Source organism: Drosophila albomicans, chromosome 3 (assembly GCF_009650485.2).
Source record: "Drosophila albomicans strain 15112-1751.03 chromosome 3, ASM965048v2, whole genome shotgun sequence".
Classification (NCBI taxonomy): Eukaryota; Metazoa; Arthropoda; class Insecta; order Diptera; family Drosophilidae; genus Drosophila; species Drosophila albomicans.
The window spans coordinates 40,748,081-40,768,416 of NC_047629.2; the positions used below are offsets into that span (position 1 = coordinate 40,748,081).

Below are 20,336 nucleotides of genomic sequence, written 5' to 3' on the forward strand. Positions count from 1 at the left end.
TTGGACGCTATCACAAGCTGCCACACGTTGGCATTGCAACATTTTGTTGCCATGTTATGATGTTGTTTCTGTTGTTGTTGCTGTTGTTTCCTTAGCTGTTGCTGCTGCTACTCTGACTGCTGCGGCTGTTGCTGCTTATCAGCGTACGTTGCCAAGCCCCTTGGGGGTTGTTTAGCATTTTAGGGGATGGCCTCTGCAATCGATATGCGTCTGACTCTGACGAAAAGCGCGCAATGTTTTCAGCTTTGTCAGTGCTTTGCGGTAGGTACAATTCTTTGACCAGTCCAAGCCACATTAAACCCGCCTCCTCCTCCTCTGACTCACAATATTGCTAAGACCCGCTCCAAAGTGCAGCGCTTAAGTTACCCCCGAGTTAAGCACTCGATAAGCGAGCTTCTGTTTATTTTTATGTTTCATTTTTTTTCTACTTTTGTTTTCTTTGGATCCAAACAAATGTTGGTTGCCCTTGACAGCCATTGATGTTGTTGCTCGTTGTCGCCGTTGTTGTTTTTTTTTTATTTATTTATTTTATACTTGGCTTTCTCCTTTCTGCCGCGCTCTGAAAAATTTGTCGCCCAGAAAATATATATTTTTTTTCTGCCCCGGCGTATTTTGTTTCACACTTTTTGTTGCCGATGCCGAAGCTCAAGTTCCATTTGCATTTGTTTATTGGAGGCGCGCATAGCAGAAGCACCCTCAACATTTTCTAATTTTAAACCAATTAAAGTTGTCAAAGTTGCAACTTTCTGGCTGACGAGCTAATCCAGGCCGGGGACCCTGAGCTCTCAGCTCTCTCTGAGCACATATTTATTTTCATTAAAGAAAATGCCAAAGTTTTAAATTTCATTTGCACAAAATTTGTGTGTGTTTATTTTGTCCTTCTTCTCTTCCCCCAGTATAAGAAAAAAAACTGGTATAAAAAGTGAGGGAAAAGCGTTAGAAATTCAATTTTATTCCTGCCCCGTGGGTGGTCTGATTGATGCGAAATCTTTTTCGCCTCTCTCACTGAGTTTCCAATACGCAAAGTTTTCTTCTTTTTTTTTGTGTCATACTCTGAGTTTGTCAGCTAATTTGAGCTCCGATGTGTGTAGCAACAAGCTCGACTGCAACTGAAGTTTGTCGATAATACGTTTTGGAAAAAATTTATATATTATTTTCACAATTAACAAGGAGCTTTTTTATGGGCAAATTGGCGCAGCAGGTCGAATCAATATTGAATTTTCTGATTTATTTTAGCGGCTAATGAAATGAGTTTTAAAAGCAAAGAAAAAATGAAATTTTTGAATTGAAAAATAAAACAGAATTCAATAGAAACTATTGAAAATATCTTAAAAATAAAATTTTTACTAAATTGACTATATTGACAAAATAATGCAAATAATTATTCATCAAAATTTATTTTAACTTTGCATAATTGAACTACTTTCTGCATATTTTCTGTCAAAATTGTAAATTGAAATAAAAAATTGTATATATAGCAAAAATAAAATAATAATATGAATTTAAAATATTTCAAAATATATTATTAAATTTCTTAAAAGTTAAATTCACCTTTTTAAGACCAACATTAGAAAGCAGTTTTTTGTTACCCCTTTCCAATTGCTGCCTTAGTTGGCATCTCTGCCATGGTTTTTCAGCCGTAACTGTAAGGGATGCCGAGTGTCTGCAGCTACAGTTACAATTGGCTTTTTGCTCGGCCATCTCGAGTTCCAGTCTGACACCTTTTGCTAGAGCAATCAGCAACGTACAAAGCGGCGTATACTTAACGTGGGTTTAGATTACGCGACAATGATCAAATTCTGGGCCAAAAGTTTTTCAACATTCACTTTCAAGTTGATCACGTGATTCACTTTGATTTTCAGTCAGAGAATTGATTTGATTTGTTTCCGAATGTGTTAAATGCGCATAAAGCGAGAAATAATTTAGCTATTAACACATTTGTCAGGCAACGTTGTTGTCGTCATGATTATTATTATAATGATTGGCTGTTTTTTGTTTTGCTGTCACTTTGAATGCTCCATCACGTTTCTGGCAAAATCGACACGACAATTGTCGCATTTTGTCGTTGAATCAAATTTTGCGGCAGCCGCAGAAATTTCTGCGAAAAATGTCTACAAATTAAATGAAAAACCCAGCGAGCTGCTGCGTGTGTGTGTGTGTGGAGTGTAAAACAACAAACAAAGCGACAACAATAAATTGTATTTTCGCGTTAATAAACCGAAAATGTCGCCAAGTGATTAACACCCCATTTTCATGTAACGCTTGCCATGTAACATGTGCACGAGTTTTATGATTGTGATTGTTATTATTATTATTATTCAATTTGCATGTTCGAGCTTGAGTTGCTGATTGCGTGATAGCCTTACAGTTTGAGAGGCTCATTAGCCGAATGTTTATGCAGCATAAACGTAACGATTTGATTGCTAACAATGAAAGTGTGACGTGTTTCTTTTTTTCTTTTGATATGCGTGCAAGTGAAATGATTAATGAATGGGATGAGTTGCTGTATTGAGATAAAAGATGTGAATAACCTTTGTATTTATGACGAAGAAGAATTTTGCATTTAATTGCTGATAAGGCAATAAATAAAGTTTTTGCTTATTAATAAATTTATATAAATTTATTTCAGATAAAAAAAGGGAACATGAATTATATTGTAAATGAATATTAATACTGATTACTATAAAAACACAATGAATGCTTTAGTTTATTTTTGCTATGACAATAAAGTAGCTAATAACAAGCTACACTCAAGTGTACTCGACTTTGAGATACTCGCTACCCATTTTAAATAAAAGCAAGACAGTGTAGTATTAGTTATAAAATCGATTCATCATTCAATCAATGTGTATTACTATTATTCAATAAATAATACTATTATCATGTAAATTCTCTATTATTTAATTTTATATTGTGATATTTATAACATATATTTCTTGTTACTTTGCAATAGTAATTAATATCGAAATTACTAATTTAATGTTGTGTCTTATATTTAATGTTTAAAATTAGTTTTGAAATTGTTTAAAAAAACAATTAGACCATTAATATGACTTTTGCAAAATAGCCTAGCATATTCATTAACCAACCATCAGTCATTAAAGAGTGACCATGGAGGATGTGTGTAAAGTTTCATACGTGTTTTTTAAAGCAGTTGTTGGCAACTTGCTGGCGTCATATTTACATGGGACGCAACTAGTCATCTCTAGTGTCAACATTGTATGCGTAATGAGGTTCAGCTGGTGTGGAAGAGGAGGAGGAGATGAAGAGCGGGGGAAGTGAGGAGCTGCAATGGCAGTGGCAGCCTTTGTTATACACGTATAAGCCAACTCACCACAGCAACAGCTCGGCTGACTGGCTGGCTGGCTGGTTGACTGGCTGTTGCCTGGTTTGCCAGCTAGCTGCATGTGTAATCAACATTAAACTGTATTTTGTAATCAAGCCACACACACACACACACACACACACACACTAACATACGCACGCATAGAGCTCGAAAGTTGCCAACTCAGCACAGGCGGAAGTGAAAGCGTCGACAGTGTTTGAAAATGGCGTTCAGGTGTCGCCTTTCTTGGGCAACTTGCAACTCATGCACAGAGAAAGGAGTGAGGAAGAGCGAGAGCAAACACATTATAAAATCTATACACGCTCCAAGCGCACTTTTAACCCATTAACGCCCACAACGGCTCACAACGAAAAATGCAGAAACTTGCTTCCTGATGACGTGGCTCAAAAACACAAAAAATACTCCACAAAGTTGTTGCAGTTGTTGTTGTTGTTGTTCTTTCCTGCAAGTTGTTGAAGAAATAGTGTCAACTTGTGTTGGCGACATTTTAATGCCTCCTACCACCAACCACACTGGGCACCTTTAACACCTCGCTGCCCCCAAGGGTTGTCTATTGTTTCCGTTTTTTGCTTGTGTCCTCTTTTTTTCCACTTTTTTTTCCTTGCTGCATTGCCTGTCTTACACACGCAACACACACACTCACACAGACAAAACGTTTTATCGTCTGTGCATAATAAATTTTGCTTGGCTTTTGTTGTTGCTGCTGCTCGCGTGGCCAAAAGATTTGAGCTGCTTGCAATCGCCTTATGAAGTTATTGACAGAAGAAGCGAGCAACATCAGCAGTAACAGCATCCTGTGCAGCTGGTTGAAGGACTCTTGGCCTGCAGCGGGTTAACTGATGACATTATATCCACCACACACACACACACACACACATAGATATATAAACTCTGCCGCATGTGTGTGTAACTATGACATTGCCTTGTATAAGTACATACTTATGGACAATATGCTGACTGCTGTGTAACAGCTGCCAGTGACTGTCAAACCCATTAAGCGGGCGCGCACGAAAGTATGCTACGATTTTTTTTTATTTGTTCGCCAACCAACTGGGAATACAGCGAGGAACAAAATAGATGAAAAAAAAAAAACTTCAACTGCTCTGCTGAGTGTCTATTTGGTGTCTTCTCGGTTTTGTAATTATTTTAAAAGCTCAACTTGTGCACGTAACGACATTTGCCGCAGTCGCGCAGCGATTGCCACTTTTTGGCAAGAACATAAACAAAGAACCACCAACTTGTGCAGCGCGTTGTGTAGCCAAGTAGTCACTGCGGAATTGCTAAGATGCGTGCCTGGGCGAGGCACAGTGGTTAAATGTATGTAGGATTAGCGAGCAAATGTAAACTAATTAAACAATGGATGGTTTTATCAAATATCAAAGAATGTGGAAATAGCGAGAATATCTGTTAAAATATAAATTAATTTAAAAATTTCGTTTGATTATACTTTATTTAAAATCTAGAAAAACAGCTTAAAAAGGTTGTTAAAGTTTTTAAAAGTATTTACATTAATTATCATAGCACTAAACTAATTGCTGTTCAACTTTACATCACAAATTTATATATGGAAATTATATAATATATAATGTACCTTAAAAGTTGATCACTACTGCCTTCAAATGTCTAAGAATACGGAAAAAGCGAAAACATTTTTTTGAAAAATTGTGTTATTTGATTAAATAAAGAAATTATTAAATAGTATCACTCTCAACAGCGAGAAATTAAATTTCTTTTAAGTTTCATAACTTTTCCACTTCACTGGAACAATGAAGTTAAAATATAAACATAACATAGAGAAATATTCGATTACAATTTTTTACTTGACCTAAATTTCATATCTTACAAATAATATATACAAATATCTCAAAATTTTCTTTTGATTTATCTCATGTCAAAATATAAACTTGTAACTACACTCATTTTTAAAGTTCTCCCAAATATAATATTTACATAAAATTTATAACACCAACCAATTTGCTGTGCAACTTTATGGCACAAAATTTACTTCTGCTGATTAAGCTGATTTTAAGTTTATTAACTTTTCCACTTCACTCAAATGTTAAGGGATAAATAACTTTTTGTAGGGCTGACTAACTAGCCAGCTTTACAAACTGCTTATCGCACAGCTCAGTGCACTGAGTCTCTTGCTGTCAGTTTGCATTTTGGGCAATTTCATCACACTGTGCTCTATGTTCGATGTAATCCCAAAGGCATGCACTTTGTGCCCTTAGCCCGGCTGCAAAGTGTTTGCTGCCCATATTGGGGGAAAGTTAAGTGGCTCTCTCTCATAAAGAACTGTGCCTGCAAAACTTTTTCGGCGACGTCTGCAACGTTGTCAAGAGTTCAACTGGTTGGCCAGGCTCACTTATCCGCCACCTTCTAGAACTCCTTCCACTTCAGTTCCGCCAACATTTATCAAACTTTATATTTACCAACTTGAGCTAGCTTTTGTTGGGATGAGCTGCTTTCGGCTGCTTTCTAGTCCCTTTAAGGGAAATAGAGAAAAAAAAATATATATATATATATTTTATATGTAGAAAAACTTGCGACGCCGCGGGCCATTAGCCGAGACCCTGGAGGCCACTTCAAGGCGCGACTTCGCTGCCACGACTTTGGCTTAATGATAATAAGCACAAATGCTCATTATTATGCATGCAACATGAAGGAACACGAAGAAGCGTTGAGCACTAAGCGCTGCCAAATTAAATGCTGCAAAATGTTTGCCAACACTTGAACCAGCTTCGCACAAACATTGCATTAAAATATGCATAAATTAGAGAAAAGAAGAAGGTTGTGTGTGTGTGTAAGTTGTTTGCCACTCGACTTTCTCTGTGATGTTTAAAGTCGTCCTTTTTGTGTGTGTGCTTGAATCACGCATTATAATTCGGCTGAAGGGGAATTCTTGTCTCCTCATCGCTCTCACTCTCTTAGTACTGCTCCAAATCACTCTCGCAATAGTGTCTCAAGTAGTTTTGCCAGCAGACACGTGTCTGTGTGTCTGCGTCTTTGACTCTGCTGCCTAGGCTCAATTAGTTTGTCATTCCTCATTCACTTGTCTGGCATCTCTCACTCACTCATTGAATTGTCCTGCCTCTTTCTCTAGCTACGTGCTGTTGCTCATTTTTGTGCAATTTTCAATTTGCTATTCAGTGAAATGTCTCGTAAATGTCAACGGGCCACAAAAAGCGATTACAGCTCACTTTGCAACGCAGCTCAGCTGAATATCCTGTAAAATATAATATACGTAAAGTGGATTAAAATAAGCAAATATTTAATGCTATTGTAAGCTTATTTTTGAACAGGCTGAAGTTTAAAATGAAGTTACACTTGCAAGTAAAATAAAGAGCAATATTACAAGAAAATTGAACTTTGTGGTACCAAGCAAAGTAAAATCTTTCCATCGAGAATTTGTTTTCGCAGTAAATAAATCACAATTGACTTACAAAAACTTATAATATGAGCCACAATTGATTAAAATAATAATGATATTTTGAGCTTATGTGCCAGCCTGACTACTATAATCAAGAAGCATATTCAAGTAGAAAAAGCATAATAAAATGCATGAGCTAGACTAAAAAATAATAGAATTTAAGTAGAGTATTATATATTTTTGCTATTGTTTTAACACAATCTCATCAATTTGTTAAAGTTCCAGAATTTAACTCGAAAATGAAAGAGTTAATAGAAATCTGAAAATTCAATAAATATGAGTTTAAAAAGGAATAAATAAAGAAAGTGTGCTAATCCGATAAAATTAAGCTAACTATAAAGAATTGATAGGCTCATCAGCAACCTACCTTCCCATCGTGTATACCCTTTCAGCGACAATTACACAGTATAAGTGACTGCTGTGAAAGTTTAGCTGAAGTCAGCGCATGTTCTCAAATCTTGCCAACTTGTCGCGTTTTCTCCACCATTTTGATTGTCATTATGGCTATAAATGCACTGTAAATGGTAAACATTTTCTTAATTATTTTGGCAACGTTTCGCAGACGACGCAACGACGTTTATCGCAGGGCAGAGAAAGTGCCACAAGGACTGAGAGAGAGGGAAAGAGTAAATGACGGCGACTCCATGCAGACGCTTGTCACTTCATTTCACTTGAGTTCATGGAACAACAGCACTTCAACACGCTCCAGTTGGCTCCACAAACTTCTATTGCAGCCGCTTTTTGGGCTGAAATTCTCCTCCCACCTCGTTTGAATTCGAGTCTAGTTTTGTGGCTGGCAAACCCATTTGACAGTCAATTGCACTTGAAATTTGAAATTTCAATAATTTTGCATTTTTCCCCTATTGCTATTTGCAGTCATTTGGAAGATTGTCAAAAAAGGAAACAGAACTTTGCTCGTCTGTCATTGACACACTGTAAAAATACGTTTGAAAATCGAATAGAAATTATAATTTTGTTTTTTCCTTTTTGCTTTTTATGCAATTATACAAATTGTTTTTTGTAAGAAGAGAAAAAGTTGAAAAGTTGTTACATTCGAAATTCGAATTTCACGAATTTCAATTCCATTTTCATTGCTTGACTGCAAAAATCTCATTTGCAATTTTCCTCCACAGCTTTCATTTCGTTTCGAAGAACAAATTGTGTTCTCAAATTTTATTATGATTATCTGGCGGCGCATTTCGTATTTATGAGTTTTAAATTAAATGCGATTTTGGGCACCTCTGACAGCTGCCAAAAGAGTCCGCACACAAAACTGAATCTCAACATGTCTCCCGGGTGGCCTCCTTAAATATTTATCGATTTCCACCTAAAGCCTGCCTTTTTGCAACCCACCTCTTGATTTCATTGTGTACTTTTTCTTTTCTGTTTTCTTTATGGAAAAGGATAACTTTTCGCTTCTTTTTTTTTGGGACTGATAATTTTTGGCAAAACGTTTTAGTGGCTGTTTAGGCAAAGAGCACAAAAAAAAAAAAAAAGAGTCTCCAATTGTACATGTCGCAATATAGCCTTAAATATTTTATGCCTTCTATTGGCATGTCCTTTTTTCCTTTTCGGTGTTTTCTTGAGGGGATCAAAGTATGGTAAAGTTTAGCGTAAAATGATTTTGAAATAAGTCAGAAACCTTTATTTGCAAACTTATTTAGAGTCGCTGACTACTTGAGTTCCGCATTTTCTATTCATAGTTAATAGATTGATGTAGGTAAATGCATTAAAGGAATTTCAATTGAAATCTAAAGTTATAGAAAAAGTATTCAGCGAGGTACATAATAAAAGAAGGAGAATATACAAAAAGAAAAAGGTGTTGATATTAAAGAAATAAATCGTGAATCAAGATTATATGATGTCAAAATTGAACCAAGAAGGTTTATTTTTAATATTAAAATCTTAAAATTCAATATTTTAACCTTGTTTCAAAAATCGAAAAATCTCATAGTTCAACCAAGAAGGTAAAATATTAAATCAAGATCAAACGTTCTAATACTCACTTAGTTTACAATAAATAATAAAAAAGTTTGTATGATGAAATAAAAACAAGAAATGTGTAGCAATTATGATGATAAAAATTGTCAGTTGTCTTTAGGTAAATTAGTAAATTATTTTTATTTATTTTTCTGACATTAAGAATTCTGTTAAATGTTTAGTACACTTTACTGAAAACTGGATTATAAATAACTCTCACTTTTTAACAATTTAAATTTAACTAAACTTATGTACAACTAGCTTTCTACTTTACCAACAGTTTTTTCTTCTGCTGCTTTGCATTTTGCTCATAAATGAAACTCTTTGAAATGTTATCTAGCTCTTTTTTAAATTTACTTTGCCATAATTTAGTCAACTCTCTTCGCATTCAGGCTAAATGGATAAAGTTTCTTTCGTTCGCTGTTTTGTTCGTCGTTGTCAAGCTGTCTGTCTCCGCCCCATCTATGTCTATCTTAGAGTATCGCACTTTGTCGAATGCCTGCCGGGCCTGTCTGATTGTCTGTATGTCTGTCTCTCCATCTATCTACCCACCTATCTATCTATCTATCTGGCAGGATGAATACCTTGGCTGCGACTTGGTCGCCTGCAGAAGTGTTAACTTGTTTGGCCAAGATTTACAGCTGTCAAATGTCTGAGGATGTCGAACTCTCAGCCTCAGCCACGATGAATGACAAAGGCATAAATCGGGAGCGACAACGACGACTCCACAAACTGATTTACACTTGGCGTTGCTTTTGAAGTGACAACAAGGACAACAACAAAATAAAAAGTAAAAATGGAAGTAAAATCATGGCATAGCTTGAGGAGTTGAGAGTGAATCCGTTCCCGTCTGCCCCTCTGAGTGGCATTTGGCAACTAAATTGTTGTACTTTTCAATTTCACTCAAAGACTTGCGACAGCACTTTGACAAGGGGACAAGGGGAGCAGCGATGACACCTTGGAAAAAACCACTTACCGCACACACAACAGAACACAGCACAACAGTCGCAGCTCTTTTACAGCCATTTAAGTTAATTGTCTGCCCTGTGAGCGATGAAATTGTCTACGAAATGAAAATGAAAATGAAAATGGACTTCTGCCTGGCTTTTCCACCTTCTCCTGGTCTGGTCTCCAGCACTTTGTTGTCACACCTGTCCCACGACAGCTTTGCTTCTGTCTTGCTGCGGCATCATTCTGCGGGCACATTCTGTGGGCCAACAAGTTTAGAACTATAATTTGGCAATTTGCTGCCACGTGCCGCATTCTTGCGGTTACAGTTGTGTTCCCAACAAATCTTTTGTCTCTGTTTCTCGCATTTAATGCTGCAAAATCCCCCCAAAGAATGCAAAGCTTCAATAAATATTCAGTACTCTCTCGCTACGTGCGATGCGACGTCGCAAAAATTATTTTTAATTAATCATAAGTTTGAAGAAGCCTTCGCTAAAAACACATACACACATCTGGCACACACACACACACACCTAGCCCAGCTCATTTTCATTTTGAAACCCGTCCAAGTTACTTCTCCGTCCACTCCCTCAACTTCAACTCTCTCGCTCCATTCTGAACTGAACTTTGTGTAATTCAATGCCTTTGCTTGCTGTCTCTGGGTTTTGTGCTCGTTGCTGCGGCATCGTTGGCGTCTATTAATTAAATTAAAAAGTTCACAGCCAACCTCATACTACACAGTCTATGAACATACATCCATCTATCTACTACTCCCCATCGTTGATGTTGTCAGACCTCTAAAACTTCGTCGCCTGCTGCTTGCGCGCTTCTTAAAACTATGCGCAAACATGCAAAATTATCATGCGATGCGATGCGACGGCTTATAAAGTTTGACAGCAATTACAATTCGAAGGCAGTTGGTGAAGGTTTGAAAGTGATTGCTTAGTTTATAGTTCAGCGATCTTGCAAGTTAAATAATAGTTCTGCAGCTTATGTGAACCTAATGTAGTTTGTGAGTTATATTTAACACTTTCGAATAACTATTTATTAAAATAAATATTGCATTCAGTCAATTCGTACTAAAATTTCCAAATTACCTATTGAATTATGAGAATGACGGACAAAAAATTTTGCAATTCACCTTAAAATTTCCTAATGAATTATGTGAATAAATTAAAATAAGTCCATAAAATGGAATAATCACTATTTTAAATGTAAATCTCTACCACTCAACTTTGAAGTTCTAACACAGTTTTACAGCTTTGTCATCACAGTTTGACATGCTTTCGCTGTTCGATCAATTTTCTTTGCAATTATGTAAATGGTTTTCACCAATTAAAACGCTGTCTGGCCAACAGATTCAATTGAACAACCACGACCCCAGGCTTTTGCTCCGTTCAGTTCATGGCTTGTTGCTTTTTACTTGTCCATCAGTTTGTAATACATTCGTGTTTTTATACCCGCTATCCATAAGGTAGAAGGGTATTATAACTTTGTGCCGACAAGAAATGTGTGTATGTAACAGGCAGAAGCAGTATATGTATATGTAATCATCGTTGACAGTCGACACGATATAGTCATGTCCGTCTGTCCCTATGAGCACCTACATAGATCTCAGAGACTATAAAAGATAGAGATATTTTTTTTTTTTCGACATTTGCTATTTTTGCACGCAGATCAAATTTCTTTCAAAGTTTGCCCAGCGATTTTTGGTATATGCAATAATAACTATAGTTTTTTATGATTTCTGAAAATTTGGTGGCAATACGATTAAAATTTTATGAGTTATTTATAAAATACTTTCTTTCATATGGGAAAACAATCTTAATTGCTTTGACTAGTATATTTTGCACTTTATGATATATTTTGAATGTAGTTCTATACAATTATATATATTATTGATATATTTTAATAATAATGCCGCGCTGTTTTGCTTTTATTCTCAAAAGGTTGCGGGTATCTCACAGTCGAGAACACTCGATTGTAGCTTTCTACTTGTTTTTTTTTTTTCTTGTATGTGCATTTTGTTTGTTGGTGTTGTTTAATTTTTGCTGTTCTCGCAACAATTATGCATATTTACAAATGTTAATTGCCAGCGGGCATAACACTGTTGTTACGTAGTACGTCTGTCGTACGTCACGGGCAGCTAAAGAAGCCACGCCCATGTCAAGCGTGTGCCGCCGCCCCCTTCAGCTGCCAATTAACAACATTATTGACTCTGTCGAACACAAGCTATACGGGATACGGGGCAACCGCTTGGTCGACCGCCGGTCGCCACTTTGAAATGCTAATGAAATTGGCTTTTTAAAGTCAGTCGAAGTCGAGTGCTGCAACGTGCACAAAAATAAATTTCAGTGATGAGTTACATCAAAAAGTCCTGGCCAGAAGAAGAGGTCCTCACAGTTCTCTGTACTGTGTTCGGCTGCTTAATTGATAAATTGATTAAATTGCATGGCTTAATTGCATGACAGTCTCATTGTCTTTCATCACAATGACAACCACACGACATCAGTAGCGGCAACAACAAATGAATTTTAACATTTAATTTTGCTGCTTCTCCCTCATTCAGTTTCTGCTTTTTACGGAAATTGCATTTACTTTGTTCGCCTTCATTTTGGTCAAATGCTCGTTAATGCGACTTATTTGTCAGCATTTCAAGTGTCGCCTCAGCTTTTTGGCCATCCGAAACCGAACCAAACCGTAGCGATCCGTTGCGATTGGATTAAATTGCTTTGTCTGGACAAATTCAAACTCAACGTTACATTACCCTCGACTCTTACCGCCTGCGGCTTTTCAGCAATTCAACTGATTTTTCCCATTGTCTTTTCAACTGACATTAGCTGAGCATGTGTGCACTTCGTTTATTTGCGATGGCATTGTAGGATTAGCAGGGCAACAAATTGAACTCTTAATCCTACAACGGTTTCTGCACTTTACTGTGGCAGACAAACAACTAACAAAAAAAGTCAAGCGTATACTTGATTTTTATTGTTTGTTCAAGGCAGTGAAAGTGTGTAACGAATTGTATCAAATTTAAAGCAGAAAATATTTTATTTACTTTCACTTAAACTCAGTGACGTGCAGTCTAAATTAATCAATATAAATTATAGTACATTTCTTTCACTTTCTATAAGAACTTAAAACAATTTGCTATATCAAATTTAAATTTAAAATATCTCACAAATTATTTTGATTCATATAAATTCTGGTACATTTCTTTCTCTGAGAATTTTATCTTATTAAGTATACTCCTGACGTCTTTTAAATGTACTACATTTAAATTTAAAATGTTTTAGATGGTTTTTGCTACTTTTTTAAGCAGATGAAGCAATTTATAATACAATATGTTTAATATGCATTCAAGTAAACTTTGAGCTTTGCAGCATAAATTCGCGTTTATTTTATTGTTTTCTAAGAACATTGCACACACAAAAAATGAAATACTTACTTTGTGAGCTCCTGGGAATAATCTAAGTATCTTTTGTTGTCACCACCTTATCTAAAGCACTTAGCGCAGCGTTGCAGAGAAAAACCCAAATAAGCTCTGCAAGCTGCCTTCTTAATATTTCTATCCCTTTTGCTTGTCCCCATTCTATTAACACAATTGCAGACAGCCAGCTTCTGTGGTCAGTTGTGTGTTTCTATTTTTCTTCTTCGGTTTCAATGCCATCCATAAAAGTGCTGCTCACACACTCGACGTTGTTTGGTTGTCTTACGTTTAACTACCCGATAAGTCCAAAGGATTCTCGAACCGAAATACGAACAATAAAAACTTTAGCCTGTGACTAAAGCGCATTAAACTGCCTCTCTGAATGTTGACTGTTTGCTGTCTTTTTTTCGGGTTGGTCTCTCGCAGTTACATAGATTGCAATTTTCCCATTTTTTCTCCTATTTTATTTTACAATTTTTGTGTTTTTTTGCTGGTGCGGTTTTGCTTTGATTTAATTTTGCTTTTACTGTTTGCTTGTTTGTCATTGTTGCCCATCTGCCATTGTCTGGCACCACCAATTTGTGAGCTTTGTTCAATTGGCTTTTGGGGCCGGTAACAATTGCCCAACTCTTTACAATTTACACTGGCTGCTGTCAGTCATGCGTCAGCAAAATAAATCAAAGCTTTTTGGCAGGCAAAACTTTAAAGGAATTTGCATAGCCCACAAAAGTAGGCAATACTTTAATGCATAAAAGTTGCTGCTACAAATTTGGTTTAGTTTAATACACTTAATTCCAATTACAGTTTTGAAAGCATTGCATTGAAGTGGCACTCTTATATTGGAGGAGTAAGAAGTGAGTCAAGCATTCCAGCAACTTCAGTCACATTCCTAGTTGTAGTTTCATGGCGCACATATTTTATTGATTACATTTGCTGCTCCCACAGCTCATTCTCTCCTTCCTTCTTCGATCTCAGTTTTGTGCTGCGTGTTTTTGCACAACTTTATGAGATTTTCGTTCGTTTTGGAAACCCCAAAAATCAACTGAAGTTTTCGAGGGGGAACCACATTTAGTGGAATTGCATTGCTCGAATGTGGCCAGCATATGTGTGGGTCTCTACATGAGTTATATAAGCAAATAAATTGCTTATTTGTAGCGACAATTTGCGGTAATTTTGTGATTTGTGATTTGCGATTTGTGCTATGCTTTTCATTCACCAAATGTTGTGCTGACATCATCTGTGTGTCTTCTTCATCGAGGGTTGTTCTCTCTCATTCCCTTGGGTGATTCCTTATGGCTATTAATTAAACATATTTGCTCTACCCTCGCGTTTGGCATATATTTCCCTTTGCATTCGCTTTTGCTGCTAAACTTGATCACAGTTTATTGACTGCCTTTTCGCTGAGCTCCACACTAAACGTGTAATCCTTTTTTGGCGCAGCCATTTGCATACAAGAGACACAGCACAACAGCGTTTGCTCCCCTCTTGTATGCATATCGTTAGCAAATTGCAGGCTCAAAAAGCGACCGCGTTTTTAGCCCAAAAAAAGAACGACCAAAAGGCATTCCATGTGTGTTTTGTGTGTGTGTGTGTTTCTCAGCAAGCTAATACCCAGCCAATTTCCGTTACGTTTCAGGTAACATGGCCAACTCTTGGGGTTTTTTCTTCATTCTCGTTATTTTTTTGGGGCTCGCTGTTTGCCTGGGGCGTTTGTTATTCATGCCTTTTGTATTTCCGGTTTGGAAATTAGAAGGCGCACCTTGTTGTCCCCCGTCGTCGTCGTCGTCGTCGTTGCTATACAATTTGTACAAAAGCTTAGCTGGCGTATACATTTTTTCGCTGATCTCATTTGCATATTCGACATATCCGTGAATTGCCTAGCCCGGTCATTTGACTCTCGTATTTTTTGGGGAATTTAAGCCTTTCGTAAGCTGAGCATTTTGTAAAATAATTTTAAAATTGACATGGCAAGCAGCTTGGGCTCGAGGTGACTAAATGAAGCCATTAGCAGTCAAAGCCATGGGCCACAAAACCCCAATCAATTGGGACGAGGATGAGGCAGCAGCCACAGCCTTGCGGCCAGTCGACAAGCCAGCCAAAAGACAAAGGCGTTGATTGGCTGCCTCCCTAAGGGATACACTCAACTCATTTGAAACGTGGTCAAGCTCGAAATAAATTTGGAAGTTGACTCTAAGACAAGTTTAAAGTGTGCCACGGCCATTGGCTTTGCATAAAAGCCTAGCATAATAATAAATATAATAATAGTAATAGTAATAAGCAATAATGCTTAAATTTAATATTAATATGTATTACGTCTTCTTCTTTTGCAGCAATTTCCCGCGAGGATGGCGACGACTCGACACATCATCATCACCATCATCATAATCATCATCGCGGCGGTGGCGCTCATCATAATCACGGTAATAAAGTTCCATACAATGGTTACAATTCGGAGGAGTATCTGGATCGCCTGGAACCCAATGGCAATATACCCGCTGACAAAACAAATTGCAGATATGGCGGTAAGTTTCATCTCTCACTCACTCTCTCTATATACTGAATCGTAGCATACTTTTTGGCGCTAAACTTAAGAGCTCACTTTAAATGAAACACATTCATAAAGATTTGTAGTTATTTATTGCCTCCACTTGCGCGCTATAATCTCTCATTTAAGCTGCAGCAAACTAATTTAATGATATTTGGCAAACGTCTCTCAAACTCCCCACTGAATTTGGCTTGACTTGAGTAATTTATGCCGCATGTCTAACTAATATTGCTTCGCTCTCTTCCCCTCTCTCTCTTTGCTTCGAGGCGTGCCTAATTATGGAGAGGGTCATTTGCTCCCCAGTGGCATAGATAAACAATTCAGCACAATTCTACCCCAAAAAATGCCCCAACACTAGATTTTCTCTTTCCTTTCCTTTTTTCGTGTTTTGTTTGGGGCAATTTATCAAATTTTTGTCTCATTTAGCAGCGTTTACATTTTCTTCGTCCATTTTTGTGTATTTAATCTGCGCGCATTTTGTCTGTAATTTTGTCATTTAAACGCGTCCTTAAATGGTTTATCATATCGTGAGTTTAATCCGCCCGCATTCCAATGCGCTTTCTCTCTGTATCTGTCTCGTTTTTCTGTTTCTCTTTTCTCTGTTTTATTGTCATAATTGTAAATTGCAATTTTATGCAAACAATGAACAGAGGCTGTCTCGAGACAGACTCCAGACTCTAGACTACTCGTTGACATTCTCGATAAGGCGCATCATCATCTGGTGATGATGATGAGAGACTCTGGGGGAGCAGGACTTGTTATAGCCTCATTTGTTGTTGTTGTCGCTTCAATTGTACTTGAAGCTGTTGCTCTTGTTATTGTCCTTGTAAAGCGGGGCACTCAACTCGCTTTCTCTCTCTTTCTCTGTCACCGTTGTCTCTAGCGGCGTCTCTAGGCGTTACGGAATCGGCTCATAAAGCAACGGAAATGAAAATATTAACAAGCACAAATGCACAGCAACAACAACTGCAAGCAGAATTATTCATAGTTAAATGGAAACTGTGTGCATGCCTCATATACTATAGCTGTGTATATTGTATCTACTGCCGCTTGAACTCAAAGGGGCCACCGACATTTTCTCATTGTCTTTGCACTTGCAACGCTTCTTGCCCCCGGGCTCCACTTTCCTGCCTGCCTACTTTCTGGCTGCATTGCCAAGGTCTTTGCCTGCCCCCGAGTTATGCCATTTGCCATGTATCACTGCTGCTGTTGTTGTTGTCGGGCACTCAACGCTAGGTGGCGTGTTTGTGCATCGCATTTGCGAGGGTCGTTTGGGGGTTTAGTCGAAAGGCTTAAAACTCTTTGCCACTTAACTTACTGCAAATGCAACTGCAACTGAAAGTGTAAATAACATGACTACAACTTTTTCCTGCATGACAAGTTCAATTTGCATTTAAGAACATTCCAATTGTGCAGCTGGTTGATATCTTTATTCTGCAAACATGGCGGAAAATAAGTGAAATTAAACTTATTAAACACTAGGATAAACAGATATAACTCAGAGATTCTAAGCTTAATATAAGCAATATAATTTATGGAAATGACAATCAATGATTGAGTTTAAGATGTTTAACCCAATTTTGCATGTCAACAAAATATGCAAAAGAAAAAATTAATTAGTCAAAGCTTATTTAAATTATTTGTCAAAATATATATGTTGTGTTGGCATTTAGTAGTTGCAATACAAAATAACACAAAATGAAGTATCAATTAAAATTTGATTTCATTGCAAATTTATAAAAACCACAATTTTCAAAAGAGTTTAAAAAATGTTTACCATTTTTTATGCTAATTCTATGCTATAGACTATTTAAAAGAGAAATAAGTTAAGTTAATAAGTTAATTTAATTGTAAACATTTATTTGTTGTATTAGCATTTAGATAGTTGCTATTACGTTCCTTTCAATGAAATGTTAAACATAGTTTAATAGTCATCAAAATACGATTTCAAATAAAATTTGTAATTTTTGTTAAACGAATCAAATAAAGAATTCAATTTAATTCTACAAAATTACAGCTATAAAAATGAAACACACATTTAAAGAAATTAATCTTTTTAAATAAATACTCAAAATTGCCAAGCAATAAAAATGCAAAGAATCTTTTGGGTGATGAAAGTAATTTAAAGTATATATTTTATTACCCAACTATTACACAAATTGTTAGTTTATCTAGCACGCCATTCGTGATTGATAGTTTGTGCATAGCTTTTCTGGGTTTTATTTTCATCTTAATTCGAGAATTTAATTCTTGTGTTTTATTGTGTTGGCATCAATAAAGTATCTCGAGCTACCCAAGTCAAGGCGAGTCGAGTCGAGTCGAGGCCAAGCCAGTTATCATAAAGTTATGTAACGCACAATAAATTACACACTTTGAAAGCACATTCACCCACTCAGCTAGTCCCTCCTCCCCCCTTTTTTGCCTCAGAGTCTAGGCCAACGACTCTCGCTCTTGCTTCCAGCCAAAAGCAATTTCAGTTTTTCATGCTGTTGTTGTCTTTTCTCCTCGCTGTTGTTATTGTTCTTGTTGTTGTTGTGCCTGTTCTGATTACATGATTTATAAGTTATCTTCAACTCAACAACGTCGTTGTTTGCCATTGGAACAGAGTAGAGAGAGAGTGAGCGAGACGGAGGTGGGGTAAAAACAAGGATATGCGCAATTTATTCTGAAAGCCTTCACTCCAACAAAGATTATGGTTTATATGTGCAAATTATGCGCTGCCAAAAACCTTTACAATGCTCCCATCTCCGCTCTCCTCCCTCTCTTTCCCGTTCGGCCCCATTTATTAGGCCATTACAAAAGTTGCGCGTTGTTAAAATTTGCGAAATGCGTTCTAAAGTAGAAACTGGGAGTAAAAAAACATATTTGCCAAATTCGCATAAAAACATTTGACAAATTGCGGATACAAGCAGTTGCACGACCCACAAATTGTAAATCATTTTTAACAATTATGCGCGATTCGTTAAAATTATTTGAATTTCAAGTTGTTGAGGAGTGTTCTTGGTTTTCTTTGTCAGCAAAGTTTTTTGGAGTTGTTACAGTTGTAAATATAGCAGCAGCATTTTCGGCCCCTAACTTACTTCCTTTCTTTCCTCTTTTTTGTAAGGTGTCCTCAGGTGTCTTAAGTTATCACTCCCAAGTTTATAAACACGCGCGAATAAATCCTTTTAGCGCTTTATTTGGCTTTTGATGCGCCATTGCTTGGCCTCCAGGTTATTTTTGTGGCAATTTTGAGGAGGGTATTTTGATTTTGTTGGACAAAATGTAACATGATACTTCAGTTAAATAATTACATGTTTTTTTGAAAAGCGTTAGCAGTTATCTAACAATTTTATTGTAAGAAGTTGGAAATTAACAATTTTTCAGTAACCAACACTTAAATAATACGTATTTGTTTGTTAACAAATGTTATCTGTTTTACCAAACGTAAATTGAGAGAAAATATGAAATATATAAAAATATAAACCTGAATTATTTTAAATGGAAATGTATACAATAAAATAATAAAATGATGTTTTTACTCTACAAATATGATCTGCTTTACAAAAAGTTAAAAGAGATAAAATATATGTTCGATTATAGCAATTTTCAAACAATTTTGGAATGATCTAAGAAACAGATTATACAAATTTTGCAAAATAAAATCATAATTCAAATAGTAGTTTCTGCCTTATTAAAAGTAAATTCAGAAAAAATATAAATGCTATAACATAAATAAATGTTAAGAAGAAATAAGAATGAAAGCTAATTGAATATAAATCCTTATATACAATAAGAACAAATATGAATATCTTTATAACATGTTTTCTTATAAAACTATAATACATATTTTATCTTATTTTTTAAATGTTAACAGCTTTAGGATATATTGATTTAACTTCAATTATTTTCTTCTTCAAAGTATATTATAACCTTTTCTTAGTCACCGAAAGTGTAATAAAATGTCGGCAATTTCAGCAGCATTTCGACTTCATCTTCAGGGCGTTTTCATTGTTTGTTTTTATACTTTTTTTTTTTTTTTTTTTGAGCCTACGCGAGCAGCTTTCCCCCTTTTGCAGCCAGGACTCGTCCACGTTGTCTATTGTTTTGGCAAGCTTCTTACGCTCCCTTGCCTCCATTCTGTGACTGTGATTTAAATTTATTGGCAAAATACTTTAAGTGATTTTTTCTTTGGTTTTTTGTTGTCTTAAGGTTCTTATTTTTTCTGGGGGTTGTCTTGGTGAGGGAGTTGGGGCATTTGTCTTTGACTGCGTGAAACCCTTTGACAGTTTGGCTGGTTTTTCGTGTACCTTGCAACCATTAGACGGCGACAGAACTCGAGCTGAGTCTCGTCGCCTTGCGGTTAGACAGCCCTTCTTTTGTGGTTTACTTGCCTCCGAACCGCTGTCAAATTCGTTGCAGTTTATTAACGAAGCAAAAACATGTCGCCTTTCCGTTTTTTACTTTTCCTTCCTTTATTTGTTTTGTTTCGCTTTGAGCTCTGGCATTTCTTTTTTCGCCTCTTTTTTTATGCTTCGCATTTTTAATGATTTAGTTGAGGGAAGTGTTGTGTATTTTACTTTGGCTTTTTCCTGTAGATTTTTGTTTGATGTCATCTCGCGTGAGACAATTTTTTTTTCTTTACATTATTTTCGGGGTTTTGGCTAATGAAGCGACT

The 20,336-nt window shown here is 36.4% G+C and overlaps 1 protein-coding gene across 4 annotated transcripts in view; it reads left to right on the forward strand.

Annotated features, from left to right (window-relative positions):
- LOC117572006 (cyclin-dependent kinase 14) overlaps positions 1–20,336 on the forward strand; it is a 140,654-nt gene that overhangs the window by 87,289 nt on the left and 33,029 nt on the right. For all 4 annotated transcript variants that reach the window (XM_034254523.2, XM_034254522.2, XM_034254524.2 and 1 more), the window contains one exon: positions 15,465–15,656. In XM_034254523.2, coding sequence (XP_034110414.1) covers positions 15,465–15,656 — 192 coding nt within the window. The remainder of the gene's footprint in view (positions 1–15,464; positions 15,657–20,336) is intronic.